Below are 19,104 nucleotides of genomic sequence, written 5' to 3' on the forward strand. Positions count from 1 at the left end.
TCAACATTACTGTTATAAAATAAACATTAGTAAACTGCTTGCACTATCTGTATTTATTGCTAATGTAATATTAGTCAGTTTATACAAATTTATAAAAAAACTGACCCAGTTGTGTTTTAAAAAATAAATTGATGCACTTAAAGTAAAATCTGTAGTAAAACACATACTGTTTAATAATAACACCAATAATTTAACACTAGGTTACAAATATTAGTTTTTTTTAAGTAGTATTACAGTATTGTTTTAACACCAGATTAACACAAAGCCTAGAAAAAAAATGAGAAAGAACCATCAATTCTTTGGGTGAAATTTAAGAAGCTATGTATAGTGTATGTATACTCATACACACAGTCTTTATTTACAATGTGAAAACTATATATATAATACATGTTATACTGGTCATTTCATAATTAATAAAATTTCTACCCTCTATGCCAACTACTTAATAGAAATCTGCTGTAGCAGGCAATGAAGAGTACCTAATTGTGGACTATAAAAATACAGATTTATTATAACACCTCACTTCAAGCATTCATTTTTTCTTTTAAATTATAAAACAACAATGCACAAAACTTTAACTGCTGGTTGTAAAGTAGACAAATTTAAGTACTTTCATATATAAAATGAAAATGTAATGAACATAAGTTACATAAATAATACATTATGACTTATAAATACTCAATGATCTTGCAGAATATTAGTGACTAAAAGAAGGATTTTTAAATACCCCTCCCTCATGTTTCTTACTGAATACATTCTAATATCCTGATATTACACAACACTATTTCTGGACATGTATGAAACACCTACAAATACTTTAAATACACAACTGATAAATGCATAAAAATTACACTTTGATAAATTTAGAAGTGTGCATATAAAAACTGTACAAATAGATAAAATTTAACCTGAAAAAAAAGAAAACTTGAAAACAAACAAGAGAACAATTCACTCTGTCAAAATATGAGTGAATTTGATTTGTTTCTGATACATGTGTAAACCTAAATGAAGCCATTTGTACTAATCATCCCCAATTTCAAACTGAAAGATTAAGAGGGAAGACAACTGATTCACATTACCCACTGGTAACTGATTGGAAAATGGGATTTGACTGCCACTCTTGCAATGCTCCCATTGCTGCAAGGGGTTTGAAGTGCCATTTTATCCTGGAAGCATAACACCTACTATAGAACCTTCAGGTTCACAGTTCATTGTCACTGACTACTAGGCTATGTCCAACCCAAGAAAAAAGAAACTTCCTAAACTGTTGTCCGTCTTTCATGTATTAATATAATTAAAATGTACAGATGCCAAAATTCTATAAGGAGACCATGAATAAATGAACCAGTTTTTCCTGTCATCTAACTAGCTCAGCCAGTATAAACATAGACTTAACTAGTCTGTATATTAAAAGTGGTGGAAAGTTTTACAGAAGGTATAACATATTTATAAGACCAACGTGGAGAAAATTCAAAACAGTATACCATTAAAGTGTCATTTAATTTGTATAGATTCAAAATAACTACAAACACTGTTCTTCTGATCTTTTGTGTCAAAACTAATTAAATAAAATGTGATTCTGTGATTTTATTAGGTGCATGAGCAATAGGAAACCTTATTAGAAAATCACAGGCAATCTCTTTCTGTAAAAAAACAACCTACAATTATAACAGCTCAAAAATTTGTCAAAAACCAAAATTTGTTACCCTTGACAAACAGCAAGATTTCTCACGTTAAGGACCAACACCTTTTTTGTTTAAAGCGTATCATTTTGAATAACGTACAAGATAAACACCACCACTTCCCAGCACTGATAATTTTCATGCAGCTAAAGTGCTGGCAGAAGTACATATTTATGTGTTTTACCAAATTGTCCTGTGGTTCTTTAGTAGAATCTCCATAACAAACTATACAACTTCATGTTATAAGCATGCATAAATTAACTATCTTCATACTATACAGTTGATATGTTTTGATAGAGAACAATTTTTCTTCATTTCTTTCTACAAACATTAGTTTTCTAACAAATTACTTACAAATCTTGTAGTTAGGGACAAAAGAAAATATACAAATATATCAGAAGTAAAAAAAAATCATAAAAATCTATGTACAATATTTATAAATCTACAATTTCAATGTGGATGGAATAAATATTTAATTGACATTAAGAAATCATTTCATAACTGAACTTTGAGGGATCCCAGGAACAGCTTGTTTCTGAAACAAAATGTGACGTAAGACAATGATTTAATGTACATGATCATAAACATACCTATATATCAAGAGTATAGATTTGAAAATGTTTTTCAAAATTTGCTAATCACAGAAAGATATCAATTTTTCTCCAATTTTAAGTTTTATGGTAATGGTAAATGCTATGTGCCTAATTAAGACAAACAGATGGGATAAAAACTTTCATGTGCTAAGACTTACTGCTTTTAGTGTCAGACCTAAAATAGCTACGCATTATTTAATGACGGCTTCATCTTAGAAAAGAAAATGCATCAATCTTTAGAGTGCATCACTTAAATATTGTCAAGAATAATTTTTTATTTGATTTTAAATAATATTATAAGGAAAAAGTTAACATTTGAATAGTTGTTACTCCTTTCAACAGAATGAAACTGATATTTTCTGCCTACTGTTGATGAAAGTAACTCATCCACATGAATGAGCAACATATTCCAAGTCAACAAAACATCTATGGTGCATAATAATAATTCTTAATGTGGTAGTGTTCTCTTACACCTTTGATAACATCTACTATTCTGATAGGATCTTTAAACATTAACAAAAAGTTTTAAGACTAATACCTAGCATACAGTAAATGTAAGAAGAGACTGTCAAGTGTTCCTAAAGGTTTTTGGTTCCACGAAAGAACGAGAAATTTTATCAATGCCTAAAACATCACAAGACTTGTCTAATGCTTTTGAATTAATCTTAATCTGTTGTCGAACAAATGTTCTCTTAGGAGTTGTAACAGGATTTTTTGAGTGAGAAACAGAAGACAATTTCAAATCAGATGACTGAGTTCCATTAACCACAGTCTTGGGACTAGTAACACAGAGATTACTCTGGTAAGAAGAAATGCTACCTCTTCGAGAGTCACCAATAGACATCTGCTCATCTTCAAGAGAATCCATGAAAGATCCATCTGAACTCTCACTTGACTTCCCTGACAAACATTGTAGCCTACCCACTTTGGAAGGACCTGGGCTCCAAACAGCTGTCTGGAGTGGGGGAAAGATTCTTCCCTCCTTTTGTTTGAAAGAAGAAACTTTATCACAGAGTCTCACTGACTTTCCTAGCTTCCAGTCTTCCTTTTCATTGCTATCAAACTTTGGGAGCCGAGATCTTCGTAAAGATATGCGCTTGAAGATATTTCTTTCCTTCAGCTGTTGCAACTGTGTAGATAACTGCAAAATAGTGTTACATTTTAAGTCTAATTCTCTCTGCAAGTTTAAAATGATTTCATCCCGAGATGCCAACTCCTGCTCAAATTGACATTCTTGGACTTTTATCTGCTCATGAAGATTATTTTTACATAGAATAGAGATCTCGAGTTCATCTGACAGCTCTTTGCTCTTCTCCTTCCACTGAGTAACTGCAGATTCTAAAGTTGTTACTTTGCTTTCATGAAGAACTAAGAATAGACACAAAAACACCACATGATATCTGTTTAATAATGAACTAAAATAGCCTACGGTGGTGGTAAATAACTGAGTGACATTTACCTTAAATAAAAAGCAAACAAAATATCCAGAATTAACAAAAATTACCAAATGTAACAATTTCATAAAGTTTCCTTTCCTCAAAACATTAACAAAGCTTTATATTTACATCTATAATTATATCTAGAAAGATCACAATTCCTTTTTCTCCCCCATAGTAGCTTTTATGAAAAAGAAACAAACAAACAAGATAAATTATCCACAAAATATTTTTATAGTATCGTGATCTAAATTTTAAAGCTTGCATTTTAATGTGGGGTCTCAGCCAGCCTGACTGAATGCAGTACTGAGTCCAAAACCTTTGTGGTTAACAGCCTATAACAAAAATTGAGCTGTACCTAATGCAGAATTCTTATAGAAACAACTTTAAGGAACTATGTTTCAACAAAAATTAGGAAATGAGTCTGCAGCTGGATTTCTGTAGTTTTAATTGGACCTGTTCTAACATTAAACAGAAGATAAATAATGCTGCATCATGTAAGACTGTCTCTTAACCCTTTCAGCACAGGCTCAGTCCCTGGAACTGACCTTGTAACCATTTTCTACTAGTCATAGTTTTCATGCTTATTTTATCTATTCTTTTTACTAATAAATCTCTGTATGGGTTCAGTTGATTCAATTAATCTGGCAACTACCATATATATAAAGGATATACAAGTTATGCCTTTTTTGTTCTAGAATGACTACAAATTAGGACACCAAAACATAAATGTTGACTAAATACCTCAAGTCTCATAATATTATACATTTATAGATATTTATAGAATGTTTTATATATACAGTTGAAAAACCAAAAAAAATCATAAAATATGTAATTTTAAGCAGAGTATAAACACAATCTATGACCTTGAAATCTTGTTTTAAAAGAACAATATAATATTCTAACACTTGAAAATGACTGTAAAAGCCACTAGGAGAACATTCTGAGCTTTTAGTTGGTTACTCACATGTCGTATACAGAAGTAAGGAAGTGTTCCAAAAATGGAAAGAGGTGGGTTGGACCACTGTGTTTGATTCAGTACATGAGCAATACATCAGCAAATAGAAAACAATAGAAGGTTATTTTAAACTCTAGCTTGTCAATATTTGTAATTTGAGTTTCTACTTTGTACAAAACTATAGACTCAGCATTTCGACATCACTAACACCTAATTTGAACCAGTGCAGCATTCAACATACCACGTGATACATAAAAATTGATGTTTAAGTGCTTTTCTAATATTTACTATTAAATTAAGAAATATAATAATGTATAATACTAAAATCTGGATTATAATCTACACTTATTAACATAGAATCATGAAATAGTAGTTAAATAAAATTTTGAATGCGAGTCAAACACACTGATGTGGGCATTGACCTGTTCAAAAGGCTTAATTATTTCTCATGACTGAAAGTCCAAAGAATCCACTTTGGCAACTATCTTATTTCTGTGTTAACTTCCTTTTACTGGACATATTGCACCCTATATGATAGTTATGCTAACTTGCATATTGGTTATATCAAATATTAATACTAAAAAGTATCTTAAAAACTGGCATAGAAACAATCTTGACATTATTTAACAAAGGGGGTATTTTGCCCCCACCCAAAATTGGAATTTGTAATCAAAATAATTTTAATATATTTCACGACTTAGGATTGTGGACAACATTAAGATTTTATTCATGACCAATATACCACGGTTAGTGTAAGCAATGCATTCACACAGACACCATCTCACACAGGGGTATCAGTAGTTCAACTGCCTACCAAAACAAATTTATGACTGCTTGACTGCATCGAGGCAGCCACACCAGAAAGAACAAACAGTTCCATATTGTCTGCTGAATGTGTGTTTGTAAACAGTCAGCTTCCCAGCAGAAATACATGTAGATTCAGCCTGTTTACTAAGAATTCAGTGGTTGTTTATATTCAAAAGTCACACTATGCTGAGTGATAAACTGATGAATAGTTATAACAAAATGTTTTCCCCCCCTAACAGCAGTACAATATATGAAAATTATGTTAATTGTAAATGAAAGGTACAGATAATTCATTCATTCATGTCCATTTCCTGTAGGTACTATATCCATTTATACTTTACTCACTATATAGTTTTTTCAAAAGTCTACAAAACAAATGAATGAAAACATTATTGAAACTTGTTAAAGAAATAAAGTAACAATGGCTTTTATATCAGGACTAAATATGACTTTTTACTAAAAAAAAATTCAAACTGTAGTTTTCGTGGATAACAAATAAAAAATAGCACTGTTAAGAAAACTGTTAAAAACATGAATAACATTTTATCTATACTCTTAAACATTTTTCTCTTAAAACAAATATTTTTCAATTCCTTCTTATCAATTAATCAATCAGTAGATTAGTATTTATAAGAGAATTTTATAGCCAATAATTAAAATAAATAATATATATATTTTTTGTTACCTTGGCACATGGATGGAGAATCCTTTGTAACAAGCCTTAACTGAAGCTCTAGAAACAAAGAACATGGTAGTGTTTTAATAATGTACTAAGTACGTTATTCATAGAATTAGAATATAGTATTCCATGCAGTCAGTGAACAACATACATTACATATTATATAGGCAATAAGCACTTTTAGAATTTTTATCTAGCTATTTTTGCTAACTCAGGCTACTAAATCATAACAGTTAAACATCACGAAAATTATCAAAACTGAAATAAAACTCATAAAACTATGAAGCTTGGTGAGAGAAGAATTAAACTTACCAACAGAGTTTAAGTTTTTAAAGTATTAAAAAGATGAAATTCATTGAGAATGTAATAATTTCATCTCTGATATGTTTCCTTCCATACACTGGGTCCTCAAACCTCTAGTTTTTATAGAGAATGAATGTTTGCAGGCTAGGCTCAACCTTGAGATTACCAGTTTTATTTTTTAAATACAGATAATTTAGAAGTTTATACCAAATACACTTAAGCTGATCTAAATAAATATGTACTCTCTCATAATGCTAAGAACCTTTAAGCTTGAAAACATGCAAGTACATGTATTTATGGTAAAGTTGCTTAAGATATCAGTAACCATCCCTAATTTTGAACTACATATTAGAGGGAGAGCCACTAGTCAGCAGCACCCTACTACATATCACACGTTAAAGGACTGACTTTCACTCTTATAACGCATTCACAGCTTCACCCTTTTGCTTCAAGCTCAGTATGATATACATGAGTTTGTCTACACATTTGCACACATTAAGTATTTACATTAGCTTTTAATACAGCATGTATAACTTCACAAAACTCGGTAGACTTTCAGTAAAGATTTCAAGTATTTTGTACAAAAAAAAAATTATTTTTTTAATTAAATATTTTTATTAAAGATTTGTTTGTGAAAAGAGTGTTTCTTTACTAGCCTAAGAGCAAAATGATTGCATGTTATGATTAAAAATTATTCTTCGTCCTAAATATCTCAAGTATTATTTATGTAATTTCTAAAACCTCTTAAATACATTTCAAATGTTTGTTTTCAGTAAATCTTTATATTTTATATTATTTTCTATACTATAACTACCTGGGGTCAGTCATTTGACCAACCTCGTAACCATCATAAAGAAATTAGGAAATAAATATAAATTATGCTTTTTTTGTGTTAGAATGACTATGTTATAAAACAAAGATACAAATGTTTAGGCTAAGTTTAGTCTATAATGCTATATATTTGCATAAATATATATATATATATATATATATAATACTTTTATTTAATTCACCTTCCAATCATGGTCATGCCTAGCTAACATTACATAACTTGCAATGACACAGTGAACAAACACTTAGGTCACGTATCCAATAATATAAAACTGACTTTAGTCTGCCCTGTCTTGGCTGTGTTTTAGTGGACTAATTATTTGTAATATACAGTCACATTTCAATTATTATACATTATAAATATGTATATAGATTATTCCTATTCAGAAATAAATTATTAAACTTGTTTTTCTCAAAATGCAGAACAATAAATCAAGAAGCAAAGCAAACAATTATCTCTTCTTGCCACAATCTTTGTATTCAGTTGTTGCTGGACATAGATTGCAAAGCCTTTTAAACTTTCACACATGAAGGATATCAAACAAAATGTTTTTAGATTTTATACATATACAGTTGAATAATAAAAAAAAACATAAATAACTACAATGATATCATAAATTCCACTATAATTTATTAACCTTAGTAACTAATATGTACTCAGATGTTAAAAAAATATGAAAGTTTGAGCAGACCAAAGACACAGCCTTACTCCTTGAAAACTTACAACGAAAAATGTGGTAGGCTTTTCACAGATTAAATTGGCTGAGAAAAACCACTCTGGGGACATTCTAAGTTGTTGATTAGTTATTCACGTGTCATATACTTTACTAATAGTACATAAGAGACCATTTCCAAAAATTGAAAGAGTTGAACAAGGCCATCATGTTTGATTCAGTACATAAGCTGTATCTCAGCAAAATAAAAAGATCTGAAGTACATATTTTATACTCTAACTTGTCAGTATTACTAATTTGAGTTCATAATTTGTACAAAAGTATAGACTTAGTGTTTTGACATCACAAACATCTACTGTAAAACAGTGCTGCATTCAACATACCATATAACTCACTAGAATCTTATATTTAGATGTGTTATTTTAATATTGACTTTTGAATTAAGAAATAAACCCATATATAATAAAGTTTGAATTATAATCTGCAATTTCATTCTAAACTTATTGACATAAATTCATAAAATAGTAGTTCAATAAAATTTTGAATGCAAGTCAACAAATGTGATGACATGGCCTTTGACCCATGACCTATTGCAAAAGGGTTGAAGTGCAACAAACATTTCATGGTATCACATGAGAACATGCAAGAAATGACAGCACACTATGACCACAGCTTAAACTATACAAAGCATTTCTTAGAGAAAAGTGAAAGTTTATATACATTTAAAATTAATACTTAAACAGTCAAGTAAACATGCACACACACTGAAATGTGCCTAAGGAGAGTTAATTGCCTGCATAGGCTAAACATGTGCTGTGTGAAAATTAGCACTTGTTGTATCAATAACAAAACTGAATGGACGTCTAAGTATCATGGCCATTACATATAAAGATCTTACAGTAAATGGATAAATTTTATTAATTTTTAATTGAATGAAGTGTTAAAACTCAAAGAAAAATGAGCTATATATCCTACCTTTAACTGTTTGTGTGTTTTTGTTAAATATTGTGAGGGTTATCTGCATTAGCCATCCCTGATTTTGAATTGTTAAGACAAGAGGTTAACACAGCTGGTAAAAATCAACCTCCACCACCTCCTGAGCTACTCTTTCCCAATGATTAATGGGACTGACCACCACTCAAACTAAATGAGTGAGCATGTTCAGTGATAGTTTTCCATCCCATTATCCATGTATTGTGGATCAAGTGTCCCAATTTCAATGCCATGCCAGATTTATTTAACCCTTCTAATACAGGTAGGTGGATCCTAGCCTAAAAGTAATCATTAATCAGAAATACTATAGTTTATTTTAAAATGTACATGCATTCTCAAAAACTTTTGCAGCTTATCAGTAAACATTATAATATAAGGCTTTAGTACACAATGTATCAAATTTATTAAGTTTTAACATTTTAAATTATTTGTTTGTGATTTATTTATTTTTGAATGTTGCCTATTCAACATGAAGTAATTTTGATTTTAAGATTAAAAATACTTTTATGCATAAGAAAATTTCCCATACAAAATCCCTATATCCTCATAACATACTCCAGACAATTATCAATTTTGTTTTTAGTAAAAAAAACTATATTTTATCTATTATTTTCACTATTGTATCTCTGTAGCAGTCTACAAATATGATGGCATAGCCTTTGACCTGTGACCATAGGAATACCAGTCTCAGTGGGATTAAGTTATAATGAAAATCAAAAGTATAATACATTCTCTAAGACTACTGAAATATGGTTTCTAGTTTAGGAAACTTCAGGTTCACAGTGGATCAGGTAAAACATTTCACACATCAAGCTGCATACAGGTTGTTTCATCTACCTCACAAATTACTAACTGGTAATTTTGACTGCATTATAATTGTCTAAAAGTACTGTTATTGAAAATGTTACTTTGTTGATTGCAAGGTAAAAGAATAACCTCAGACTTTAATATCATTATAATTATTATACCAGCTATTTTTGTGTACTGTTATAATGAACTTAAGTAATCTACAACTGAACCAGAATCAAACAAGTCTTTAACAGTTCACCTCTACACTGTGTCTGCAGCCGACTTATTTCATTGTGAAGTCCTTCTAACATCTTTGCATGTTCAGCCTGAAGAAAACACAACTGACTTTCAATGGTTCTAAGCTGTCTACAGAGTTTGTTCCCTTCAATAGCATCCTCACTTTTGAACCTTGGTCTTCCTTTCACAAGTTTCTCCAATACGACATCAGAACCGAAGTGCACTGAAGCAGAGTGAGGCCCACCGACAAATCTTTTCTGGCATAGGATAGACTATTGGAAAAAATTCTGATACTGCTGCCATTCTGTTCTGTATTTTTTTGGATTATTTAAGTTTGTTGAATGCAAAAAATCTTTTATATTTTTCAGGAGAAGCTAAAGATATTACTGCTAAGTTATAGTAAATGTCATTCTTTTGGACTCTTGGAACTATTTCCTAAAAAGTAGAATTAAAAAACAAACATGAAATGAAAAAAAGTTTATTCTAATAAAAATTACAACACATGAAAGAGAATGGTAAAATATCTACTAACAACAACACAAAAATAATTACATAACTGTTTTCCATTATGTAAAATACACCATTGAATATGTGACAGGAAGACAAAATATATCTTTATTAATCACTCCTCTAATCAATATTTAGCACTCGTGAATAAAAAGTAAAAATTCCCCAAATTATGGATTGTTTTTATTCCATCTTTTGTTTATTAATTTTCTAATAACTTGTCACTTACAACTAGATTATTCTCACTTAAGGCTAATAACACAAAGCTGGCATCAGACTTGAATGCACACAACTACACAATTCTCATAAAATTAGTTTTCACACATATATTACTATCACACACAGTCCTTTTATGCAGTAGCACTTTGTTTCATTTGTAGTTATGATTTTATTATTTATATAGTTTTCCTTCTCTTATTTTCCATAAACTAGCCACCTGGCATACATGTATTAAACAAGTGATTTTTTTATGTTAATATACTAACAAGGTTCCCCTAATAGTGACACTTGAATACCATTTCCTTGTTTGATTATATAAAAAGAATGTTACATAGGTAGTCATCTGACACTTAATATCATGGTTTGGAGTGTGTGTTTTGTTATAACAAAGCCACATTGGGCTATCTACTGTGTTGGCTTGTCCCTTGAATTTAGTGTTGCATATCTGAAGACTTACCATTGTCCCACTGGGAGACCTCATGATTTAGCATGATAATAAAACAAATGTGAAATTGTGGTATTTGATTTAATAAGGGATATTACAAAATTATTTTTTATTTCTAATTTTATTTCTTTGAGAAGTCTCTCATGCTTTTATATTGAATAACTTTAAAATTACATACTTCCCCTGGTTTTTTCACAAATTTGTTGCTATTGGTATCATCATTTTGTAGTTTATCAATACTTTTTTTTTTCTAGCTGTTTGATTTAGAGGTTAAGTTATTTCTTTAAAAAGTCCTGGCCTGGCACTACTTCATTACTGACTGATTATATTCTATAAAGACTGTTTCACATTCAGTGAATATTACAATAATTTTTCATACTCTGGTATTACCATGGTTGATTTTGTACAGTGTATCAGTGGTGTCATTGTTTGATACATTATATTCTCTCTCTCTTTAGTCACTTTAGTATCGTACTGAAGATGTTGGTATGAATTTGATATACCAGATAAATATTTCTGCCTCTTTTACTTAAAAGAGTTTGATATGGAATAAGATGATTAATGACTCTTTACTGAGAGTATTGGTTAGTGGTTTTCACCTTTGAACTAGTACTTAAATGGTTACATATTTGTATCTCAGGACAATTGGTACGGATATTAACAAGTTTACTAACAAGGCAGAGAACATTTCGATCTTCTTAGATCAAAACATTGTTCTGTGCTTTATTAGCAAAAGTGTCAATACCCACACCAGCTGTCCCAAGATACATTTTTACTTCAAGTGGGTTTCTCGTCATCATGAATTGTTACATATTTGATAGTGGTCCATGTAATGTTGTTGTGCCTTTCACCCAACTGTTACAGTCCACCCAGCAGTCTAAATAATTAACAGTGCAGTGTCTCTAGTTTTCCTCATCAAAATTTTCTCTTCTTTCATTAAACTAATTTACAGAGTTTTTTAAACTTGTAATTTTTGCACATTCCAAGGAATTATTCTCATGATGTCCTAATAATTATCACGATATTTTATAAAATTTCCATTTTCCCTTCAATATTGTGGATACTCGCACAATGAATTGAGCAAAATAGCCTCAAACCTCTTCCTGTTAAACATGTGGTGTCACTGATGGGTAAATCAGGGTTTTGGGCCAGATAGTGAAAGCATCTGCTTGATTTTAAGAAGTTAGTTTTCCATTTGTTTGAGTTATCACTACAAAAACAAACATATTTCCAAACTCAATAATTTATTACATTAAATATCAAAACTTGTACACTTCGTAACTTCATTTAGAGCATTAAAGCTAGAAAAATTAGTTCAGAAAAATACTTAATAGATCTGGTTAAATTAACAAATAATTACAAAATAATGTCATAATTGAAGTAGGACTAACTCTAATGTCCTTAACATGGAATAGTAATCAAACCGAGTCACTTTACAGATTTATTAACACTTACTTAGTATTCTAGTACATATTTTATAATGACACTCACCCAAATTTAAAATATCACAGTATACAACCATAACTGAAACTCTTCCATCTGCAATAAGTCATTAAGTTGCATTTGCTTGAAATTCAATATCTGAATAAATTATAAATATACACACATTAAAATCATCACACTTCTTGTAAAACACTCAAAAACTTAAAATATAAAACAATTTTAGCAGTCACTATTAACTACCAAAGAAATTGTTCAGATTACAACAAAATGGAATTGAAAGTTTTAGTTGGGTCTATGAATAAGATTCACAACAATTTAGCTTCCTGTATGTAGTTTATCATAATGTACATACAAGAAATAATTTTTACAATTTTCACTTTGTAACATGGATTCACGTAAGTATGGTACTTCATCAATATCTTGAGTCATTAAAACTTTGGAACTTAAGTACACAAACCTTTGCTAGATTTTTTTCTGATTTTAAATCTTTAAAATCACTTTAGATGAAGTTAGATGGTTTAAAAAGACTGATAAGTTTCTACTGCATAAATTTTGGTTTCTAAGTTTTTGTGACCTTAAAATCTAGTTCTTTCATTCAACTGTGTTTCAAAACCTTTGGAAACTAAACCACACTTGTTTCCCAGTGGTAAAGTTGAAGACTGATATCTTGGGTTTGATTCTCTATGTTTTTTTCTTCTTTAAATTGTTTCTTGGTGCTAATTATTTGTCAGACCTCTCGTCAAATATTAACTCACACGAGATCTTATCTTCATTTTATATTTTTTTCTCCCTTTGCTTAGGAATATTTTTTACTGTCCAAATATTTAGGGTTAGAACTTTAATTTTCTTCTTGTGCAAAGGTATACCTAAGCAAGTTCAGCCTCTAGGGAAGTGCAGAAGGTGCGAGGCTGCCGGGCCTCCGATTGAAGGGCATATGTGCTGTTAGTTCATTTCATTTGTCATTACCTTTGTCAACAAAGTGGCTAACACTGAGCATTCTTCTAGTAAACTGAAATTAATAAAATCATAATTGTGAACAACAATGAATCAAGACCACTTCAATTCCCTAGCAGTCTTGTCAACTGAGAGAAAAGCAACAAGACATTGCAATTCAAATAACTTTACAAAAGAGTGAGCCAGTTTTTTATTATATCTGGTTTCATTATGTTTGAAAACTGGATAAGTCATTCTAACTTACATGCAACAAGCATGGTTATGTTTTCATCTTCAGTTTTTCTCTCTCTCGTGCATGTATATACACACACACATGCATAATTTCACATACATTGTAATAAAAAGGCCACAATTACTTCCTGCACCCAGTCCCACTGTACTCTATGACAGGCCCTGAATGCTAGAAGCAACAACAGTGCTTGTAAGACATCTTGCAAGATTGTAAAGTTGTAGAAAATGGGTGTTGGTGGAAATATTCGATTTAGCTTTGTTGAAATTATGAAAAGTGAAATAATTACACAAGAAATTTAGAAAACCTGAGAAATTAAAATCTGAAGAGACGTGCTTCATATACGAGTAAAATGAACACTGTGTAAGTTGCACTATACTCCATTCTTTTGCTAATGCCAGTTTCATTAATGATACTTACCAAAATATATATATAATGACTTATGAACAACAATGACCACTGATCATTGAAGAATGTCAATGTACATCCACCCTTTAGAAAACAAGTCAATATGCTGCAGAAACATGTAATAAGCTTCCCCCCAAAAGGAAGCCACTTTACTATACTTATCAATCTTAGTTTACTATTATATCAGCCTAATGTGTTTCCACACACAAGTAAAAAATTGTTTAACTGTAGTGCAAGATTTATCATGAAGATATCTCTGAGAAATTAAAAGTTATGTACTTAGAACAGAGCTGTTAAAACGTATATGATGTTTTTCAATTTGAATGTATATCTTATAATTTTAAACATCGCTATAGCTACATAACAGATTAGGTAATCTTAAATCAGATTAAACGTCACAAATAACTATAAAATAACAGCGACATATGAATTTTATCCACTTAATACAACGTAAGATCAGTTTTACTTACCTAGTTACTTAGAACAAATGCTAAACACATAAAAAACATGACAAAATAACAAAAAGAAACACTCAAATCTTCAACAAATTTTGGAAAAGTTAAGCTTTTGAATGTTACAACACTATCGATATAGCAATTTAAAAAATCGGAAATTTCATCTCCATTCCAATATAATTAAATGTTGAAAATTTAAACTTTTAACGCGGGTTAAAAATACTGCAATTACAAAATGCTAGGCTAGAACTTACATTATAGAACTAATGTCAGAATGATATCGGTAATTAGAAAAAATAAAACTCAACTGTGCGGTGATCATTTTCTAAACTTTTTCAGCAACAGTTTAGAATATATTCAATAAAATGTCACAATTATTTCCTTTACACATTTTTAAACTAAAATGAATACTTTACAAACAAGCACTTTACTTACTTTTCATGTCTGTGCAAACATTGTTGCCTATTCCAATATTTACCGCAGTGTAAATCTCGCTTTGTTAAAAGATGACGTCATCTGCTGCAAATATCTCAATTTCAGTATTAGTCATAATAAATGAATTATCCAATCAAAGTGCACCTCGGAAGATAAATTAGGCTTAAACGCTATGACTTGCCCATATCTTTAAAACCTTTTACGCCCCACTTGTCAAAAATTAATAACAAAACAAAAACAAGGAAATTAAACGACAAATCGTTTGTTGTGTATACTTAAGTTTTACACTGCACTCCAATTCAAATTTTTTGATACAAATTATTTAGTCTTATGTCTACACCTACTACGAATATCATCAGTTTGTTTTAAATAGCGCCAATGCGTAACATTGAAACACCTGGAAACTTTTGACGGTCTTTGGGTTTGTATGCACTTCCTTTACGTCAATCAGTTACGCACACCGAACGTACTCTACCGACGAGATAAATATTTTCGTCTTTATTCAGTTAAGTATTTTACACTCTGCCTCATAGCTTCCTTAACTGATATTTATCAACAGCTCCAGATCAGAGCTGGAAGCAGACACACCCCTATCTTATATTTTCGAAAAGCTAGACCTATTTTTCATCCTTTCTTAAAGACTGTACAGTCTTGCAATTAATTGCTTTAAACTTTTCTTCTCAGAAATAAAGAAAAAGTAATTAAATCATTGGCACTTGGACTATTTTAATCCAACGCTTTTAACATAATATGATAAACAACTCTGTGATTTCAGCAAAATAACGTGAGAATGAGAGATGTCCAGAGTTTCTAACTTTTAGGAATATGACAAAAACTTCTGTAAAAGTAAAATTTGTATAGACTTTTTTAAAAAATTAATATAACAAAATGATGTAATTTGGTGAATTTCATAGATTAATATCATGTTGAATTTGATTGGATCCAGCCGACCAGTCAACTAGATGCATTGTGTGAAGATGCTAATTTCAACAAAACGTGAATTTTTTTCCTAATGATCGCGAAAGTGAGAATATACCAACATAAGAGAATTTCACAATCAGTAGGTGAATATTTGTAATTTTGTTATGTAGTATTACACAGAGGATTGACATTGTCATTTCTCCGAAAGTGGGGGCCAAAGAACATTTGTTTGTTTTGAATTTCACGTAAAGTTACAAGGCTATCTGCATTAATCGTCCCTAATTTACCAGTGTAAGACTAGAGGGAAGGCAGCTAATCATCACCACACATCGCCAACTCTGATACCAACGAATAGTGAGTGTGACTGTCACATTATAACGCCCCTACGGCTGAAAGGGCGAGCATATTTGGTGTGACAGATATTTGAACCCGCACTTCTCAGATTACGAGTCGAGCGCCCAAACTACCTGGAGGGATCACTTGTTTTACCCACTATACAGTTTGATATTGTCTGTCAATCAGTAAGTAGACACTAAAATGACTTCACTCAAGGGACGCTTAACGTTGTATTTTGTACTAAGGTGACGTCAGTAAAACGTGCACATTCCACGAATCACGAAAAAAATATGCACTCTCTAGTCTACAACACAGCATGACATACGAACTTAAAAAGGTGGAACTAAAATACTTGTTATTCCTAATTTTGTTTTTATTCACTCTTTCAACAGAATATTTTTGTATCCCTGCAAAAAAAAGTACATCTACTATTAAACCTATTTTGAATATACAAATCAACAAGTCACGTGGCAATTATTATTGATATAAACACTCGAATGGGTTGCTCGTACTTCCTTAGTATTGTAGGAAAGGCAGAGCAATGTTTCAATTGCTGAAACATTAATCGCAGTGGAATGACCTTTATCAAAACTATCTTTTACAATGCTTGCCGTTTTATAGTTGTGGAAAACAAGCACACCATGTATTTTCTGCTTTCTAATTTTAATACAAAGATTTTAGAAATTAACAACTTATTCTGTGTATGTTCTATTTTCACATAACATGTGGCCAGAAAAGTGGTTATAATTAAATTGCTTTCATTCTACTTAACTTTGTTCTTTGTCATTCTCTTGAGATAACACCTGGTTTTCGATATGGAGGTATAGCTATAAAGCTGTACCTTGTGCATAGATACAGACAATATTATCTCTAATGGTAAAGCAAGGTGAGTTACTTGGGTACCAAAAGTCAATGTTTGTAGTAAGTGAAATATTATTGGTTATCTATCTAATTGTTAAGCTTGATTAGTCTGAAACAGGATGTCAAATGGTGCTGTTTCAAGAGAAAACAGACGAAATCTAGTAAAAGTGACTGTCCAGCATATGAAATAAGTAGATACACTGTGGTTGTTTTTTACACATATTATTTCTTGTGTTTCTGTACAACTGTATCCAGTCTCCATATTTTATTCTCACAAACACAGAACTACTTTGCAATAAATATATCATCAAACCTCGTATTACCTTGCAGACCTACCTTGTCACTCTTAGGGAAGTAAGTTAGACCTGGAAGTACCACAGAGTAGATAGGAAGAAGAAAATTTTACTGCAGCGACCACAGGCTATCTTCTTTCAGTTTCTTATTTTCTGTGTTGGCAAGTATAGTGCTCTTTAATACTACTTTTGTGTAAATAAATTTGAAAAAGGATTCATTCTAAAAAAAAATAACATTTTCCATAACTCCAAGGATTTACAACCAAATGGAATAGTTGGCCACTGAAAAGAAATTGTGGTCTGAGAGAAGTGCCAGGTCAATGAGAAGTCTTTATCTAAACATCAGACCTTCATGTAGCCAATGTTTAAGAAAAAAAGATCTACTGAAATCTGGTTATCACAGTGATATGACATTTGATAATTCAAAGACTGGATGAGGTGCTTTATATAAGACTTCCAGACCTTAAACAGCCAAAACAAAACTCTGGGTAAGGCAACTAATGAACATCAAAAACAGATTGGAGGTGGAATTGATGAATGGTATTTGCCAACAGGAACAATTTCACTAGAAGAAAAGATAACATCAAATGGTGAAGAGGGCAAAATATGGCTCAGTTGTAAGCCTCTCCAATCTAGGAGAGTCATGCAGTTCAAATGTCAACTTGTTGCTCTGAGACAGCAATTGATAACTCATACAAGTTAGTATCCTTGAATATTCCTAAATTTGGTGGAATATCAAGTTATCCATCACACTAAGTTTCAGATAAGAAGAGGAGAAACCAAATATATCTTAACCACTTATATATGTGGACAACTGTACAACTTGAAGAGTAAAGCCTACTGTAATGGCTTTAACAGAACAAAATTCTACCCAACTTTTGAAAATGCTAGAGTTGATAATAATTTTCTGGATGCTAAAATTTCCAATTCTTTATGAGCTGGTAAAGAATAGCAAGTTTAAATGACTTAAGTTGCAGCAACAACAACAAAAAAATAACAGCAGTAAGTTAGTAGTTGATACCAACACTACTAGAATTGTCTTATTTATTCGAACCAACAGTTAAGGCAGTAAGTAAACAAAGAAACCTAATACAATATCCAATATGAAAAATGAAAAATGTTTGTTGCTATTTAGCTGCACTAATCACCATGAATAACTTTATCTATAGAGTAAGGGGGGTGGATTTATGGTAATACCACAGTCCTAATTCCCATTCAGGAGCTTGAAACAATTGCTTGATAGAAAGTGTTTTGGTTGTTACATAGTTTCATAATTTTTAGGCAAAAATCACTTGGAAATAATTATAATGAATTATTAGCTAGCCAAATAAAGCAGTGGAAACTTTTAGTAATTACTGTTAATAAGTGCATTGGATAATCAAGTAAGACAAAGAAGGGATTTTGTTTAGTTAGAAGTGAAATTCTGGGATGTAAATTTTAAGATACACTGATTTCACAGGTCTATCTATCAATGTAGAACAGACATAATTACATCAACAAGTCAGTATTAAGTGTATAAAGTTTAACACAGTTTTCAGGGGGTGGACAAAATACTGTGTACCATGTTCGTGAAAAAGTTTACGAGTGAGGAAGCAAAGGAATCATAAAAGAAAATT

The 19,104-nt window shown here is 31.0% G+C and overlaps 1 protein-coding gene across 2 annotated transcripts; it reads right to left on the reverse strand.

The window, feature by feature from the left end:
* Positions 1–298: 298 nt before the first annotated feature.
* Positions 299–18,543, reverse strand: LOC143253737 (uncharacterized). Of its 2 annotated transcripts, XM_076508049.1 has the most exons (6): positions 15,078–18,543; positions 12,645–12,734; positions 12,251–12,363; positions 10,005–10,417; positions 6,162–6,209; positions 299–3,643 (listed from the first exon to the last, which is right to left on the reverse strand). In XM_076508049.1, exons 4-6 carry the CDS (start codon positions 10,054–10,056, stop codon positions 2,844–2,846), a joined length of 900 nt encoding a protein of 299 aa, XP_076364164.1. In that variant the 5' UTR covers positions 10,057–10,417; positions 12,251–12,363; positions 12,645–12,734; positions 15,078–18,543; the 3' UTR covers positions 299–2,843. The 2 variants fall into 2 exon arrangements, with proteins under 2 accessions (XP_076364164.1, XP_076364163.1); XM_076508048.1 differs by lacking the exon at positions 12,251–12,363.
* Between the last annotated feature and the right edge of the window lie 561 nt (positions 18,544–19,104).

Source organism: Tachypleus tridentatus, chromosome 6 (genome assembly GCF_004210375.1).
Source record: "Tachypleus tridentatus isolate NWPU-2018 chromosome 6, ASM421037v1, whole genome shotgun sequence".
In the NCBI taxonomy this organism is placed as follows: domain Eukaryota; kingdom Metazoa; phylum Arthropoda; class Merostomata; order Xiphosura; family Limulidae; genus Tachypleus; species Tachypleus tridentatus.

Coding starts and splice junctions, on each gene's coding strand:
- LOC143253737 (XM_076508048.1), bottom strand. CDS start 10,056: ATGTTAGAAGGACTTCACAATGAAATAAGTCGGCTGCAGACACAGTGT. Junction 6,210..10,004: donor GCTGCAGACACAGTGTAGAG/GTGAACTGTTAA, acceptor CTTTGTTTCTAG/AGCTTCAGTTAAGGCTTGTT. Junction 3,644..6,161: donor TTCTCCATCCATGTGCCAAG/GTAACAAAAAAT, acceptor GTCTATTCTTAG/TTCTTCATGAAAGCAAAGTA.